General features: G+C 44.5%; 1 protein-coding gene across 1 annotated transcript in view; it reads right to left on the bottom strand.

The window, feature by feature from the left end:
- Nucleotides 1–18,857, bottom strand: part of Adamts16 (ADAM metallopeptidase with thrombospondin type 1 motif 16) — a 167,642-nt gene that overhangs the window by 27,991 nt on the left and 120,794 nt on the right. Inside the window, exon 18 of the mRNA XM_004625189.2 lies at nucleotides 15,487–15,613. Coding sequence (XP_004625246.1) covers nucleotides 15,487–15,613 — 127 coding nt within the window. The remainder of the gene's footprint in view (nucleotides 1–15,486; nucleotides 15,614–18,857) is intronic.

Here is an 18,857-nt window from a genome sequence, read left to right as displayed (position 1 = left end):
TCCTGAGCTGATGGTTTAGGAATGCATGCACCCAGGAGTCCTTGACCAGCAGGCTTGCAGGAAGACCATGGCCCGGACCATGACTCCTCAGCTCCTGGGCTTTGGAACACTGCCCCTGGTGGGTACTGGGAGGGTCTGGGCAGTTGGGACCATCTACAAGTTCTATGTTTTAGTCTGTGGTGACAGCGATCCCAGGAATGGCCGTAAATCCAGTGAATTTTCAGAAGCCAAAGAAGGGGACTGAATCTGTATTTCACGCAGATTTTCAAGCAATCTGACACTGCATGAAATCAGCGTCTGTCCCCTGCCAGATATTAGACGCATTCTTTATTGTCAGGTGATGAAGAGACAGTAAGATCTCATGCACAGCATCAGATCCTATGGTGCTCTGTGTCACTTTTTGAAATGCTAACTTGCTAAAAATGAACAAAACTGAGAATTTTGTATCTTTGTTTTGTGTTGTTTTTAAAGGATAGAGAGTCAATGATGCCTGAACGGTGGGGCTGTGCATCATGGACATCTGTCTGTGGGTCCAGGCAGAGATTTCAGAAGAACAAGGCAGCAATGACAATAGGCCCATGGCTATTTACTGTGATTTCTACAAGGCAAGAGCAAGATTTGAGTTTTTACAATGAGCTCTAATTGAGGTATTCAAACGGTCACCATGGTGAGCTCCACGTGTGACGGCAGCACATGCTGCAGATGACTTCTACAGCTGGTGAGTGCTGTCAGCCAGTGTTGGCCAAGAATATATGGACGACATTGGAGGACAGAGTCATCTTTCTTACTAGGGTTGAATAATTTCATTCCTGACAGGAAAGGCTTCTTACTGTGGCACTTGGGGGAGCTTAATTGGGTCCAGGACATGCACACATAAGCTCAGGACAATATTTATGTAACCTCCTGGCTCGAAAACCTAGGAAACCATCTCTTCCTATTCCTTGTTCTTCTTTACTATACCTGTAGATTAGTTACTTAGTTCTTACTAAATCTTATGCACCACCTGTTGAATTTCTCTAATGAGTCAACCTCATATTAACAGATATTGGAGGGTTATAAAGACTCATTTACATATTTATGTAATATCTTAAGCATTTACTTAGGTAGTTAGGATACAGTAACTACCTCATTCTTTGTAATCAACTTCCTAATGTACTAATGCTTGAGCTGTTCCTCTATAGCAGTTATCAAATGGATAATGACAAATGTTGCCTTCGTCTACTGATCATAAAACACTGGCTAGAAAACTAAGGGAGTAGAAGGCAGAACATACCAAAATGACACGTCACCTAGGGCTTTAGCTGTGTTATTATTGTTGTTCTATATTTCATAAGTCCATGTTTTCAGGGCATAATGTTTACATCCCTCAAGGGGAGCAGGGATGTAGCACACCTTATTTCTTTTTCTTTCTCCTTCCTTTCTCCCCCATCTGTCTGTGGGTCCCCTTCCCATTTGCTGTATTATAATCAGTATGATTTATTAGTCTGTGTTACGGGTAGTCTAATGACTCAGTTGTACTCACTTTATAGATACAGAGTGACATCAGGAAATCTTTTATTTTAGACTTAAGTGGTTTCACAGATGCTCACTATTCCTTCAATGATTTGGGGCAGAGAAAACCCGCATTTCAAGACCTCATCCTCTAGCTCAGCTGCTCCGAATGACTCAAATTGGGACAGCAGCCAACCAGAGCAGCAGTGACAATAACTCATTCCTTAGTATCCTACATGGAACAGAGAAATTTCTGGGCACCCCTGGCTGACTGTGATGTCTCTCTCAACTGCCTGTACGATGTCAGGTCTACACTGGCATGAGTGTCCATATGAGAACTACATCCACACTGACAGCCCTGGAAGCCACCTGGGGATTGGATTTGGAGCTCAGAACAAACTGAAAGGCTCTCCTGAAGAAGAGCAAGCAAGGGTGGCTGCAGCGCAGCCCCTGTTCTGCTTACTGCATATCGGGGGCCAAGAGGTGGGCAACTTCTGGTCCTTGAGAAATCAACACACACTCCACACCACCGAACAAAATGCACATAATTTGTGCTGACAAATCTGATGCCAACATCTCTCTACTTTGAGTTCACTAATGCTGGCAATGACACCTCATATTTAATGAGGTGCCTTATCCATTTGAACTCTTATCCTCATGAGAAGTCTATGTGGTGGGCACAATCATGGTGCTCATTTCAGAGATGGGGAAACTTTGGCGCAGATATGTAAGTGTGACCAAAGATAGGCAGAAGAGGACTTCTGTGTGCATGTGGACCCAGTATTTGCCCACATCCCTCTAGAGATCCAACTCAAATGTGGACCACAGTGGCCACAGGAGAGAGTGCCCAGTGGTCAGTTCAGGGAAACCCTTACTAGCTTCCTTCACCACATGCTGCAGGGCAGCACTGTCTTCAAAGATAAATAATACAATAACTGACAGAGATGACTATATAGTCATATATAGACTATAAAGTCTTATAATGATAACTGTGTATCATAAGAAAGCACATCTCTCTGAGGCTATTTTTTTAACATAAAAAAATCATGGTGGCTAAAGATTTTGAGAAAGATGGTAGAAGTGATGCCATATAGATTCCTTTTCGCAAAACTCATGTAATTGGTTGGAACACTGTAAGTGTACCAAAAGCATCCAAGTGAGAGCACTACTCACAATGCCAGCAAACTGGAGCTTTTCACAGGAATGCAAAGATGGTGTGATCAAGGCCTCACTTTCCCAGGGTTGCACAGTCAGGATGGGATTTCCTCTTGTTCAAAACTCTTTTATGAGTGCTCACTCCTTTGAACTGTGGACAAATGAAGGGGCTTATGCATACCCCAATGACTGGGGCTGACCGAGTATCAGGTACATAAATAAGGAGCACTGGGCACCTCTGTGTCCCTGACTCCCAGGAGCCCCAAAACTTTGTCTACAGAGCTCATGGTGCTGTGAGGCTGGAGGAGGTCAGTGTCCTTTTCTAGTTTTTGTTTTTGTTTTCTTATGGTACTGGTGATCAAACTCAGGGCGTTTGCACTGAGCTACATCCTCAACCCTTTTTATTTCTGTTAGTTTGAGACATTTGGTTGAGAAAGCTAGAGTCAAACTTGTGATGTTGCTTCAGCCTCTAAGAGTGCTGCGCTTGTAGACCTATTCCACAATATCCTGCTGAGGTCAGGTTTCTTTATCAAGGGACGAGTCCCCAAGGAAGCTAGAGCCCCAGAGTCTGCAGTGCCTGCATCCCACAGGCTTTCTGGGGTGTGGTGGGCACAAGAATGATTGACTCCACCCCACGTGCTATGCAGAACCTCATGGACTTTCATATACAGATTGGTCAACTTTTTTTCTTAGGATCTCTCTGAGTGGACTGCAGCAAAGTTACCAACTAAAATAGAGTCACTCCTGAGAAGGCAGAAACAAGATATTTTCATAGTGAGGTAAACAAACCAAAATGCTGTGCTCAGCATTTGTTAAACCAAGAGCCAGCACTGCATTGTGACAAGCAGAATGGATTCTTACTGGGATCAGGAACAAGCAAAGATTCCCTTAGGCAACTTCTGGAGAAGCGTTCATCACTGCAGCTGAAATAGAGCTGGAGTGGAGAAGAGGCATGAACACTGGAGTAGAAGAGAGGTGGAAGAAATTCATCACTGTTGGTCTAGTGGATCAAAAATATTAACAGTGTTGACTGAAAATTAATATTTTAAAACTTTGGACATAATTTTTTTTTAATGCTTTGATTTAAATTTATTTTTCTGCTAAACTTTTTATTTTATTTTATTTTATTTCTTTCCGTGGACATAATAATGTTGACTGAAAATACCCAGATAACAAAATTTTTACATGTAGTTACAAAACTAATATTTTGTACCATAAGAATAGAAGCTCATTAAAATATAGAGGTATAAAATTTCAATAAGAATATTAACAAGTGCAAAATATTTAGAAAACGTTATAAACATTCCTTTTCACTTATGGTGGCTAAATCTGCAAGGAACAAGGAACCCATATGAACAAGAGACTAATAAGAAAGGAAAAAAATACTTTTTGTATAGGTGGTTTCCATGTTTTCAGGATTTCAAGTTTGCCCGTGTTAATCTAATAATACAATGTATTCCCTATAAGCACTTCAAAAAATAAGTTTAAGACAAGATGGTTTCAGGGCCTGGGGAGATGGCTCAGTAGAATAAATGCTTGCCTGGCAAGCACAAGGGCCTGAGTTCAATCCCTGGGTCTGAAAAAAAAAATAAAATAAAAAATAAAATAAAAAACAATATGGAAGGAAATGTTTTTTTTTTTTAAAAAAGACAAGATGGTTTCATTTCTAAATTTTACCAAACTTTTGAATAAAAGTTCTTTTCCAACTATGTGGAAGAATAGAAAGGGAGGGGCCTTCCACACTTATTCTATATGGGTAGCATCACCCACTTACCTAAACCCGGCAAGGATGTACCAAGAAGCAACTGTGTAGGATGATATCCCTAAGGAACACAGATGCAGAAGTCTTCATCAGAATCTTAGCAGTCTGGTGCAACAGCACACCAGAAGATTATTCAGCACAGATCCGCTGCCATCATGAATGACATAGCAACTATCCAAACCCAGAAGTTCATGATCAACTGGCTTCTTCGAAGGAAACAAGTGGTCTTTGATGTCCTTCACCCTGGGAACACAGCAGTACCTAAGACAGACATTTGGGAAAAACTCTCCACAATGTGTGAGAGCACACCAGATGTCATTTCTGGGTTTGGATTCAAAGCCCATTTTGGTGGTGGCAAGATGACTGGCTTTGGCATGATTTACGATTCCTTGGATTATGTGAAGAAAAATGAGCTCAAACATAGACTTGCAAGACACGGCCTGTACAAGAGGAAAAAGATCTCAAGAAAGCAGTGGAAGGGACGCAAGAACAGAATGAAGAACATCAGAGGCACCGTAAAGGCCAGTGTTGGTGCTGGCAAAAAGCTGGAGTAGAGATTCTGCAGCGCCTGCCTGCAGTGCCTGTGACTTTTTTCACAACAGGATGTAATAAACTGTAAAACATTTAAAAAAGAAAAGATTGTTCAGCATGATCCTTGTATTGTCCCAGAGATACAAGGATGGCTCAACACATGAAATCCATAGACCTAATACAGCATCTCAGGGGAATAAGGACAGAAACCATACGATCATCACGGTACTGCAAAAGATGCATCTGATAAACTTCTCAATCTTTCCTGGTGAAAATCCTGGACAATTAGATATAGAAGGTTTACACCATAGCATAATAAAGCCTTTGGGGGGCTGGGGAGATAGCTCAGTAAAATAAGCACTTGCCTGGCAAGCTCAAGGGCCTGAGTTCAATTACCAGTTCAAAAGAAAAAAAAAAAAAAAAGCACACATAAAAAAATAAAGCATTCATATGACAAACCCACAGCCAACATCCTATGAATGAGAAGTGATGGAAATATTTCCTTTAAGATCAGGAAAAACACAAAAATCTCCACTCTTACTACCCTTATGAATATAAAATTTATCTGGGGAAAAAATCATTAAAAAAACCCAGAAAGTTCTGAGAAGCACACATGGTAAGAGGTGAACTTTTCCAGCAGGAGCAAATGTCATAAAATCCTACAGCAGTGAGAAATGAGTGTGAGCAGGAGGGCACATCAGGGCATCAGGGCTCAGGACAGGATCCCCAGGCACTTATGTAGACAGATTTGAGCTCTGGCAAACTGGCCTTCCTGTCAGTGCAGAGGAGATGGGGCTCCACTACACGGTGTTAGGATGCGTTAGTCGTGTTGGAAGACAATCAGACAACAGTGCATTTCACTCTTTAAATCAAAATGTAATAATTTTGATTTAACCCAGGCCTGAGATGTGAGTGGAACCGCCCGGGGCCCGACAGATTCTCATTCAAAGCCCAGGCCCGGCGTGTCAGTGGAACTTCCTCCATCAGACTGGCCTGGTGTGGAACCCTATGGCAGAACTCCCTGCAGAGGCTAGAGGCAAGACCCACCCAGCTTATCCAGGAGCAGAACATCTTGCCAGAGTGGCACAGCAGGTTCACTTCCGAGGGCTGCAGCAGGGAGAAGTGGAGCACGGCAGCCAGACCCAAGCCACACCCACCTGGACCAGTTCCAACTGGGTAGATCTGGACGTGGTGCTAAGGTAATAACTCCACCAAAGCTCTACACCAAAGATCAGAAGGCAGTGCTATACAAAATGAGAAAGAGAAGGAGCAAAGTGCATTCTCAGGGCCTGAGCCCACCCAGAACTAATTCAGGAGATAATAGCATGAAATAAATTGGAAAGCATACATCTAAAAGTTCTGAAATAATAGTATCTGAAATAAAGAAATAAGTAAAGAAATAATTGCAGAAAGGTATAGAAGAAATCAGATCAGAAATAATTTCTGAAGTAAAAAAGGAAATAACTAAAATGAAAGAAATACTAAGTGCTTCTAAAGAAAACACTAATAAAAAATAGAGCAGAATATAAAAATGATGGAATCCTTGAATAAGCAATATAGGAAAGAAATAGAATACATGAAACAAATTCAAAGTGCTATACAGGAAATTAAAACCTCAATCATTAGCTGGCAAAACCATCTGAATGAAAGTGAAAAAAAAAAGTGAAAATAGACTTTCAGACCTTGAAGACACCATTACAGCTAATGAAAAGGTAAGAAAAGATCTCTTAAACACAACTAGGATGCAGGAAAAAATAATTGAACATCTGCAAGACGATGCAAAGATGAACAACGTAAGACTAATAGGCATCAATGAGAAAGGAGTCAATACAAATGATATAAAAAGAATATGGGGCTGGTGAGATGGCTCAGTGGTCTAAGGCACCTACTTAGAACAAGCTAAGCAAAACAAAGCACAGGGACCGCGGTTCAATCCCAGCACCATATGCCAGCCAGCCCCGCCCCCTGGTGGGCTGAGCTGGCCACACACACACACACACACACACACACACACAGTAAATAATAAATGTAAAAAAAATAAATAAACAAAAAGAATATGGACAGAAGTAATAGCAGAAAACTTCCCAAATATGGGGCAACAATCTGACATTCAGTAACCAAAGCATACAGAACTCCAAATAACATCAACCCAATTAAAACCACACCCAGACATACAATAATCAAGATCCCAGAAATTCAGCACAGGAACAGTATACTAAAAGCTGCTAAAGAAAAGAAACAGATCACATTTAAAGGAAAAACCCATCAGAATAATGGCAGATTTCTCTTCAAAAATCATCAAGTTAAGAAGAGCATGGAGCCAAGTACTTCAAGTCTTGCAAGAAAACAAATTCCAACCCAGACTGATATGCCCTGCAAAACTCTCTTTCAAGTTTAATGGAGAAGTGACATATTTCCATGACAAAGAAGAACTAAAGAATTTCATGATGACCAAGTCAACCCTACACAGACTACTAAAAGATATTCTAGAAAGGGATCCAAATGACAATTCCATGAGTGAGAATGGAAAAAGCCCACCAAATAAGGCAAATAAACACAGGAGAAAAAGAGGTATACAACAGCAGTCTTTCAGTTATTCTTTTTTATACAGCAGCAAAGTATTACCATCAGCATACTCTACAAATGGACTTCTCCTGCACCCTATGGGTCATGATTCTGTCTGGGTCTATGGGGTGGGTATCAAGGCAATAGCAGTCACTCAGTCCCATAAGTGACACCTGGTCACCAGTAAGTGTCATGGACACTGTCCATGTCCACGACATACTAGAACTTTGTGCGATATCCTATTCCCAAACTGTTAGAAGTGCTGGTCATACATTTTCCATTCTAGTATTTATGTTATGTTTTATTCTTAGTAATTCTTTACTATCATGAAAACTTTTTCTTAGTTGATATTTTTGTGTATATATCTGTAACTGTAACTCTATCTATCTATGTATGTATGTATCTATCTATCAGCATGGGCCATGACTGGAAGGGCAGGGACAGCCTACCTCACTCACCTCCTCCCGCTGTGGCCCAGAGCTTATGCTCACAATGAGACCTACACCACAACCTGCCTCCTCTTCCTCTTCACTCCCATCTGTTTGCTCATAGCATTTACCACCTTACAAACACGCCACCCAAAATCTATTTATCAACTTCAATATAAAAAATCCATAAAGTCTGAGAGGCCACTGTGAGAAGCACAGAGTAAATCTGCTGCCCGTGCCAGAACCTCTGCCATGCACGCATTCAGAAGCTGCTCAACAGCTGGGAGAAGATGGCAAGATTCCTGCTGGCCCGAGGTCCTCTCTTCACCCTGCGTCTTCCATGAAACAAAGCCTTGCTAAGAAGTGGTATCAAATTGAAAATGAAACTTATCTGCAGAATTAACTTGAAGATCTCTTTGACTGTGAAAAAAAAGCTGTGCGCATGTGTTTAAGAATGCAGTTGGATTGTGTTATTTATGGGAAATTTCGCAAGTAAAATAAAGGCTGCTTAATTAGGAACTGAAGGGAAAAATAAAGGATGAGGAAAATCTAAGACTCCAGAAAAATCTCAAGGCATGATGTACAAAGGGTTTTGGAATGATATCAACAAGTCAGTAAAAAAGTGACTTGGATTCATAAGCAAATGCTAATGTAAATTAAAAAAACAATTAGTAAATGCCTTATACTAATTCGAAAGTCCATTAGTTTGGTTTCAATTTTGCTCCTAAGTAGAGCTTGTTCAAGTCATATGAGTTCACTATACTACCAGCTTAGTTTTCCTAACAGCATAAGGTCAGTGATACATTTTTTTACAAAATTAATTAAGTAAAATTTATTTTTATGGTGGTGGAAGTGGAGTACATGGGATTGTGATATAAGGGAAAAAATGAGGTTTTCTCCCAAAGAGATTCAAGTAACTTTTCAGGGAAAAAAATCAAGAAAGGGCCATGTCACAGAGCGCTGCTGGGCACACCCTTGCTAATCTGATCTAAATCCTCAGTGAACTTGCCCGAGACTGAGAGTCCCAGACCCTCCCTAAGCACATGCTGCTTTGGAGATGGGGCAGGGCAAGTAGCCTGGCTGGGAGTGGTGCGGAGGGGGCGTCCAAGGCTTCTGAGAAGGGCCTGGGTTGCAGAAGGCAGAAGAGGAGCCCTTTTCCATCCTCCTCACTCATTCTCCACCCTCCGGTCCTCAATTCAGATATGCTTGTTCCCCATGGCCCACCACAGTGACAGCCCCTCTTGCCTGTCAGTTCAAAGTGACTTCTGAGCTCAGAGCAAGCTGTAGGAGAGAGCCTCTTACTTTGAAGAATGCAATGTGATAACCTTGTAAGTCACAAACATGCAGAAGAAAGAGGGAAGGAGGAAGTCAGGGAGCGAGGAAGGGAGGTGGGAGGGGGTTTGTGAGCTGGCTTTCAGCAAGGATCCATGCAAACTGGTGTCTAATCCACTCAGACTCTCTGCTCAGGCAGGAAGTGGCAACACTCCTGGGAGAGATATGGGAAGATGCTACCTTTCCAATTGCGGAATTGTGACCACTGGGGAGTGCACAGTTTCAAATCTGATGCTTCTGCCTGAACCTCACCTCCGGGCCTAGCTGTACTGCCCACAGGACACTACTGTGGATACGGAGCCCATATCCATTCCCTTGGTTGGACTAAGACTTGGCTGTCTTTCCAAAGGCTGGAATGGTGGACAATGAGTCACCTGAGAAGAGTCTCCAGAAACTTCCAGGCTCTGGAAAATCTTCCTGAGACTGGAAGTGCTGTTTCCAGGAGCCATGATCTCTTGGCAACACAGGAGAGGGACAGGGATCCCAAGAACAGAGCTGTACCTCCAGTGACCCACTGCATGGCACCAAGTCTTGTAAGCCCTCTGAGGTCAGCAAGCCATGGTCAAGAGAGACAGTCTGCACAACTCCAGATGGCCCAGCAACTAACAGCGAAATAGAAGTGGGGTGCTGGGCAGGACTGAGTTTGCTACTCAGAGAACCCACTGAAAAATAAAAAAAAAGAGTGGGTCCCTTGTTTAAAACTCACCCAGAATTTCACATCAGCAGCACCAGAAAATAAAACCAGGCCCCAGAAGCTCTTGGGCACAGGCCCTGGGAGACAGGCCTGGTCTAACCTCACAATGTAGGTTTACTGCTGTGAAATCTCAGCTACCAAAATGATGAAAGGAGCCTAACGGATCACTCAGTGGCAACGCTGGGAGCTGTGCGCTTGCCTGGGCAGATGCCACTGGTGATCCAGTTGGCTTTATTGCCATGGTAACCACTGCATTTCTCCTGAGTGGTTAGTATTTGCATGGCTCACATTAGAAAAAAAGAAGGCGGCAAAGACTCACTCTCCTCTCTCGGCTGCCTGCCTGCCGCAAGTGTTGCTGTTGAGAATGTTGGACCCTGTCTCACTTCCCCAACGCACAGCCAAGCAGTCCCAGTTTCCAACCTCTGTACACGGATTGTTAAATAAACAGCTCTGCTCGTGGGTTGTAAAGTCGGGAACCACAGGCCGAATCTGTGTGATCCCCACATACCAGGTGGATGTGGCCACTGTGTGCAGCTTCCTAAGAGAACAAGAAGCCTGGTACCCCAGGAGCTACCGGGACTCCCCTTCCACTCCTTCTGGAGTGCTGAGCAGAGGGGAGTGTGTCCGTGTGCCATCTGGAAAACATTTTCTTTCGCAAGTGCCCTCCACTGTGAAAGGCCTGCTGTTTGTGCTCATGCTGGGAAGACGCGCGTTACGATAGATGACATGAGCCACTCCACTTCGATAAACCCACAAGCATGAAGGATGCAGATCGCTGTGTGATTTGTAACTCCTGCTTCAAAGTCAAGTGACAGAAATGCTTGGCTTGATATGCAGGCAGTGGTGGGGAAGCCACAGGAGGGCAGTGAGCAGTTTGTCAGCTCTAGAAGCAGGGCCAAGAGGAGGAATGGGGGCTACTGTCCCTGCACCCCTGGAGCAGCCCCGAACCGCTGATGCTCCACAACTCAGCCCCGTGACTCAGCCCCGTGACTGAGCTGTGCTGCTCCACTGGCTGAAGCCTGCACACCTGCTGAAATCACCTCTCCCACATGGGACCCTGACTCCCAGCAGCCTCCCCTGCACAAGCTGATGATTTGGGGGTGGGTCCCTAAGGCCAGACAGCTCTCCATTTGTGACCAGGGTTGCGGCTCTAACCAGCAAGTTGGCTTCCCTTGTCACTTGAGCTACAGGAGAGAAGATTGTGGTTCAAAGGTTGTTTGAAAGGTTCTACTCCTTGTTCTTTGGAGGACCCTTCCTTCAAGTCAGACAGGAGGTGACAATTCTCACCCCACTGTACCCTGTGGCTCAGCCACAGAATGCATGAGGGAGGCTGGCAGTTAAATTCCCAAGAGACAGTGGCTTTAGAGGACTCAGGGCAGCCCAGTTAGACCGAAGCAGGATATGCTTTTACTGGCAGAAAAACAGACCTAGGCCTTCTACCTACATGGTCAGGAATTAAAAAATTGCTAGCATCCTAAACATGAGAGAAATCTCTTACATTTCAGAGGAAAAGCAAAACAGCACCTTGAACTAAAATACATTGTCTCAACTCCATTGGTAAAATCAAGTGCTAATCCAGATGGATTAATCTGTAGTGTGGTTCATTTTTCTGAGTTTTATCTTTGAAAATTCTGCTTCACAGACTAAAAAACTATGGGTATGCATTTCCTTTGACAATAAAACATAAAACAAGCAAGACTTAGTGTATCTCCCATGTCACAGCTGTTAGGTAGATTATCTCAACAAATCCCCTCCTTACCCTAGGAGACAGGGGCCACCGTGACTGGATTGCATCTGACACAGGTGACAGGTGGGGCCTGGGCAGGACAGCTACCCCTCCATGAGGTCCAGCCCTACTGGCCCCAGCAGACAGCTCCAGGAGGGGAGTGATGGCAGCGGCGGCTGAGGTGCTTTGTCCCTAGGTAAGTCAGAAACTGGAGCCATCCCCTGACCCGCTCCAACTCCTAAGAACCCCAAGGCAGGAACCTATGAACTGGGGAGAGCAGGAAGGCTGTTCTTCCAAACCTGGAAGCTTTCTCCTGCAGAGAAAAATAGGAATATCCTAAAATACAGATGCAGACATGGAAGAGGTAGGCAATGGAAGGATCCTTAGATGTTTCCCAGGTGCATATGGAGCTGCCCCATTCCAGGGCTTTCTAGATGCTTTCAGGACAGATCTGTCTAACTTTGGCTTACACTGATCTTGCTGCCAGTGCACTCCTGTCTGTTCTGTCCACAACAGAATTACTTGGTTTACTACACTGCCCTGGACCGAGTTAAATAGAGAATACGGCACATGGAAGAACTCAGAGGCAGCTGTGGCTACGGATCTCTCCATGCTCAAAAGGCAGAGGAAGAGGACAGGAAGGAGACGAAGCAGCAGTACTCACAGCGGATGGCCACACACCAGCGCACGCGCACACACTCACACACACAAATGCACACACAGTGACAGGCTCTATAAGGATGGACTGGTCCTCAAGGGGCTTCATGCATAACGGTGATCTCACATGATTATAATGGTGTTAAATTTACTGTCACCTGGAGCACAGACGCAGAGCCAGCTCTGCAGGGGCTGCAACAAATAACAAAGACGCTGTCATTTCCAAACTTTAGTTTCTTAGACTGATTTTATCCAGAGGTCAAGGAGAGGCCCCTAGGCAGCCCAAGCCCCACTGAGCACCTTCCGGAGAGACCAAAGCCAGCCAAAAAGTATACTGCCTGTTCTTGTGCTAGAGTCCCTGTCACTTGAGGGAGAGGAGCCCGAGTCCCATGAGTGAGTTAGCAGGTGGGGTGGGGTTTCTAAGGCGCCTCTCTGCTGGAGACCAGGCTGTAGGGTTAGGTCGCTGCTAAGCACAGGGACCTCTGCTGTGCTGGGAAGGCTCAAACACACAGTGCTCTGTAGTCAAGCTAACAACACATGAATATGGCTTTACTTTGTAGCCTCATTTTTAAACTTTTCTGATGGATGATTAAGACCAAGATAAAGCAAGACCTATATAACAAGAAACGTAACTTTTGTATCTGACAAGTTCAGTCAAATGCCTTCAGGACCTACCCTGAAACCCTGTACTGCAGTTTGTAGGTCTCTTTTTTCCCCATAATTTTATTGAGAAACAAATAGTAATGAGACAGTTTCAAATCAAACTGGTAGGACAGTTTCAATAATTAACACATTGCATACATTCTTTCTAGTGGTTATTTGCTGTACAAGATGCGGACATGATATCCTATTTACAAACACCATTAGAACAAATCCCTTTATTCATTAAGAGAATGTAACTATATATCTATCCTAACCATTTTGAATACACAGATACAAAATGGTCATTCATCTGTATCCCCTTTTTTGTTTAATTCCGTCATTTGAATACTATAGGTGTGTTAACTCAGCAAAATATTCTAAAAGAGTCCAGTAGCCCATAATAGTATTGGGTCTTCCGCTTGACTGGCAATGTCAGAAATTGTTGACCTGAGTCCCCTACAGCTCAACATAACCCCGCTGCTTTACTTCTTATACTTCATTTTTATATTTTTCTGCTGGATGGTTAAGGCCAAGATAAAGCAGGACCTATGCAACAAGGGTTGTAGCTTTTGGGTCTGATAAGTTCAGTGAAATCCCCTCAGGATTTGTCCTGAGATCCTGTACCTCAGATTGTAGATCCTTTGTCAGTGTCAGCCATGTGGATGAGTCACGGCCATTGCTTGGCCAATGTGCTCTCTGTGAAAGCCTGAGAGAATGTTTTCTCTCCATGTGACTCTCCTTAGGCACACAGTGCATCATTGATCACTTTTCTCTGTGGTCTCATAATCTCCTTGATCAGAAAATTTAGGACATCACGGAGTTACAGGATGTTACAGTACAGGTTCTCTTATGCCCTGGGTCCTCACTGAACTTGAAAGGCTAGGGCCAAAATGTTGGCTGTCCTTGCAGCCCTTCTTTCTTTCTAATTTTTGGTCTGCAAAGCTAAGTTGGTAACCCTTCAGAAGAGAAGCTTAATATGCTGAGCTGCAAAAGGCTCGAGTCAACAACTTCTGACACTGCCAGTGCTACAGATAATCCACTACTATTATGGACTCAGGGACTATATTGGATTACTTCGCTGAATTCATGTACCTACAATATTTAAATGGCAATGGAATGCCCATATTTGACAAAACTAAACAAAAAAAACAGGATATAAATGAAGGACCATTTTGTATATGTATATACAAAATAGTTGGGATAGATATACAGCTACTTTCTCTTAGTAATGAGAAGAAAGATTTGTACTAATAGTGTTTGGACAGGATATCATGTCTGCATCTTATAATATGAATAACAACTATGAAGACAATAATGTGCAATGTATTAATTATTGAAACTGTCCTACTAATCGGTTTTGAAACTGTCTCATTGCTATTTGTTTCTCAAAAAAATTAATACAAAAGATAAAAAAAAGAAATTAAAAAAAAAAGCTAACAACACAGTTAAGACAGCCGAGGGCACAGGCTACTGATACGCCCTATTCCACAGCAATAAAGCTGTCAGCCTTGGAGACCAGATAGCTCCCTTAACTGGCAAAGCACACTGTTTGGAGACTTCTTTGAACTAACTTCCCAAGGTCCTGCTCCATTCTTGCCTTGCCTAAATATTCCCTTCCTTTCTTTGTAAATCAAGTAAGTACAAGTTGTTGGGCAGAGCTCTTCATCCTTTCTTCTGAGAGAGTATTCTGACTTTCCTGGGTGCTGCAAAACCACATGACTGGTCTCTCTGATTTAAGCTGCTTGCTGTCCACTCATTTAAGAGGTCATGGGCCTGATCAGCTCACGACATGCCCCTTATACCCTCTGATGTTCTTTCTTTTCCCTGATTGCCCTGATCTGCAGCCAACAGGCCCACTCCTTCATTCCCCTAGGAACATCCAGACTCCTGCACAAGGGGAAACTGAGCTCCTGTCGTGGTGAGCTCCTCCCTGCTGCAATAGTCCTCACTAATTAAGTGGCAGCGCCACTTAAGCTAGGGTCCAGCTTTGTTTATATCTGATCCTTAGTTCCTCCAGAAGGGAAATCCTTTTGGCAGATAGGGGTGTCCTGTTTTGTCCTGCCTCAGCTGGCCAAAGAGATCCGTTCCTCAGTGGCCTGGAGTGAGCTGTCAGCTGACACTTCAGGCTCAGACTGAGTGCACAACAAGTTGTCCTCCTGTTCTCCAACTCAGCCCAGCCCACAGATGGTTGGGGCATCGAGGCAGACAGCGGTTCTTGGGCTGAGATCATGGATGGTGGGGAACATCGTGACCAGATGCCAGTGTGCACGGGCAGGGATACGGGAGGAATAGTCCACTTGCAGACCCCAGAGCCTCCAGGCCATGTGTTGCCTAAGCATGCATTTTTAGACCCTGTGTTCAGGCACCACTTGTTTTGATGGCTCTTTGTGGCTGTGGTCACATAACAGGAGTCAGCACTGGTTCCCCAACTTCAGGGCCGCCAGGGCGCACTGAATTTATCGGCAAACTATGCTCTTGGTAAGACACACACGGCGCTTGTTACCTGGGAGGACAGGCAGCTACTCTGCAGGACACCAGTCCTGTGGCAGGCCGGGTCTTGGGGTTGCAGAAGGAAGCGTTCACTTGGAAACTCAGGTCTCGGAAGCAGCCTCCCTTTGCAATCATGTGCCCTGTGCAGGGAGGGAGGCACAATGCACATTCACAATTCTGTTCTGTGTCAAAAGGCGGACGTAGAGTAACAAATTCTTCTAAGAGATCTTAACCACACTCACATGTCTCTTGCATGTTCAATTGGCCAGTCCCTCCCCCTCCCCCCTTTTTCAAACTTTTTTAAGATGAGGTCTTGCTATGTAGTGCAGACTGGCCTTGAACTCACCGTGCAGCACACACTCATCTTGAACTCACACCAATCTTCCTGCCTCAACTTCCTGAGTGCTGGGATTTGCAAAGTACACCGCCATACTGAACTCAGCCAATTACTGATATCCTATTTTTCTGAACTGTCTTCCTGTTTTTTCTTTTTTTATGTATTTGGTCTAGGGTCTCAATATGCAGCTCAGACTCCTAGTGATCGTACTGCTTTCAGCCTCCCCAGGGCTGGCATTACAGGTGTGCACCACCACACCTGGTCTCCACTCAGTGTGCCTGGGGAGAAGGGGCTGGTATTGCATGTGGTGCCAGTGATCGAACCCTAGTCTCTGCACTTGCCTAAGCAGGCACTTAGTCCACTGAGCTATCTCACTGACCCTTGTCTTTCTGTTTTTAATTGGAAAATCCCATCAGTTATTGGATGTACACATTTCTGCCTGCATGTTAATAGCATTTAAATGACATCCCTGTATACTTGGTGAAACACACCAGCATACCAGTCCTTTTCCATTCCTGGGAGCCCTAGATATTTTTCAAAAGTAGCTCCAAAATTAAATGTACTTTCTCATATACTATTTGACAGTTGACAAGAGGGAGCAATTAGCAATCAATCAGCATGAAACAAAACAACAAGATGACCATCAATTTGCTGCCAGAGAATTCATTGCTGTAAATATTGTCAAGGTGATAACCCAAATGTCCCACTCTTCCCAGGGGTGCCTTAGAAGTTGCACCAAGTGAACGCAGTGGAGACAAAGGCTGCTGAACCCTGGACCTCCCGCTCCACACAGCCAGAGTGCTATATAAACCTTCATCAGTGTCACTGCATTTGTTTGGTACATCAACCAACTAAATATATCCCTAGAGAAGTATTATATGGGGTACCAGTGACCCTCAAATCCATAAAGACAGCAAAAAGATTCCTGCCTGCCAGGGCCTGGGTGGGTGGAAGGGCAACGTGAAGGTTTTGTGCAAATGCTGAGTCTGAGATGATGAAGAGGTTCCAGCGATCGCTGAAGGTGATTGTCGTGTGACGGTACAAAGGCACTGATGTCACTGAACCACACCGTTAAAACTGTTAAAATGGTACATTGCATGTTATGTATATTTTGCAATAGTATAAAAAGTAATAACTCAGATATATCTTTTGAAGGAAGACAGAGCATTCTTTCAATAATGTGGATAGAGAAATGGAAGGAAAAGATCAAATTAGTGCTCGTTTATAATGGGCAAAATGAAATACATGAAGACAGGGGAAGGATTGGGTCACCACACTTGGAGCTACAGACTCAGGAGTCCTGCAGCTTGTGTGGAAAACTGTCCCTCCGCCCCGCCCCGCCCTGCCACGCCCCGCCACACAGCTGTTTGTCCAGCCAGCTGCATTCGCCCAGTCAGGCCATCAGAGCTCACCATGAGCAGATGGACCAAACATTTTAGAGCAGCACATCAGCTTAGGGAGTTCTGGCACTTCACTCCACTGGGAGGCAAGGCCCATAAAGAGAAAACTATGTCATCGAAGATACACTCTGACATCCAGCTTGGCATCTGGCGACGCTTTGTTTAAAAGGAATGAGGCTATTCAGTGGGGAATTCACCTTTTTTTTTTTTTAACCCGCTTTCATTATGGACTTCAAACATGTACAGCACTAATAAAAACAGAAATGATATTTTAAAAAGGATAATCAGCTTTCTTCAGGAGCCACCTGATAATAGCTTCTTGGAGTTTATTCTTATTATGTATTTTAGTACAGGATCTACAGGGTCTCACTATGTAGATTGGATCTGTAGTGATCCGCCTGGGTTCAGCCTCCCAAGAGCTAGGATTACAGGCGTGCACCGCAACACCCAGACTCCATCGCCATCTCAGCGGGCCCCGCCCGGGGGCTGGGGCTCGCACGGCAGGCTGGGGATCAAACCCCGGCCACTGCCTAAGCAGGTGCTTTAATCTGCTGAGCTATTTGGCTGGCCCAGCTCCCTGGAGTTCAAAGCCTGGAGCCACAGCTTGGCTCCTGAGCCTGACCTCAAGTCACTCCCTTCCTAGATCTGCAGAAGGAGGAAGGGAGGTCACAGAGGACCATTGCAGTTGTGTGAATTATGCCTGTCCTGATGACTTCATAGGAGAATACACTGTGTTAAGAGGTTTCTAATTGTTGCTCCAATCTGAATTTTGCAATTATTTATTCCTGATTTTAATAATATCAGATCAGGAATGGTTTATTTAAAATATGATTATAAGGGCAGGCAAGATAGCTCAGTGGACTAAGTGCCTGCTTAGGCAAGGGCAGGGACCAGGGTTCGATCCCTTGAGCTGGCTGCTGAGACCAGGCATAGTGGCACATGCCTATAATCCCAGCAGTGGGGAGGCTGAGACAGGCGGATCATTACGAGTCTGAGCAGCATAGTGAGACCTTGTAGCAAATCCATAAATTTTAAAAAATGACTACAAAAAGGTCACAGAACACCTGTGGTAGTGTAAGAAACAGTATGTAAGCATGGTGAGTTTTAAACAAAGCACAGGAATTATATCACATAAAATTCCTCCAGGGACAATGATGCGAAGGCCAAGCTGCACCCGGGGAAGACACATCTGCACCACATAAGGCAGCAGGAAGATCGGAAAAGTGAACTTCCACTCCCTGGTTAGTTGTAGCCACAGTACTGTGCTGACAGATGGACTGAGAAGCGTAAGAATAAGGTATGGATGAGCCTCAGCGGCCACTTCCAGCTGGAACGTGTGCCCTCGAAGGGCCTGTGAGCACCAAGTGTGGGGTGTTAGAATTCTCGGACTGCAACCCCAGATCCGCAGGCCTGGCAATTTCTGCTGTGGAAGACAGGCACAGAGGTTGCACCTGTAGACTCTAGGAGGCCTCGGGGACCCTTTCAGGGCAGACTGGGCTGGCATGGTGCGCAGCACGTGTGCAGGGTGCACTAAGGAAATGTGCCAGTCCAGTCACTGTGAGACAAAGTGATCTCCATAAAACTGTCCCCCTTGGCGACCCGAGGACAAGAGCGAGTGCTCATACATTGCACAGCAGGGCTACAGAC

The sequence above is a fragment of the Octodon degus genome, unplaced genomic scaffold (assembly GCF_000260255.1).
Source record: "Octodon degus isolate 3935 unplaced genomic scaffold, OctDeg1.0 scaffold00008, whole genome shotgun sequence".
Taxonomy (NCBI): domain Eukaryota; kingdom Metazoa; phylum Chordata; class Mammalia; order Rodentia; family Octodontidae; genus Octodon; species Octodon degus.
Note: the sequence above shows the minus strand (reverse complement) of the source record. Positions and strands in the feature narration are given on the sequence as shown.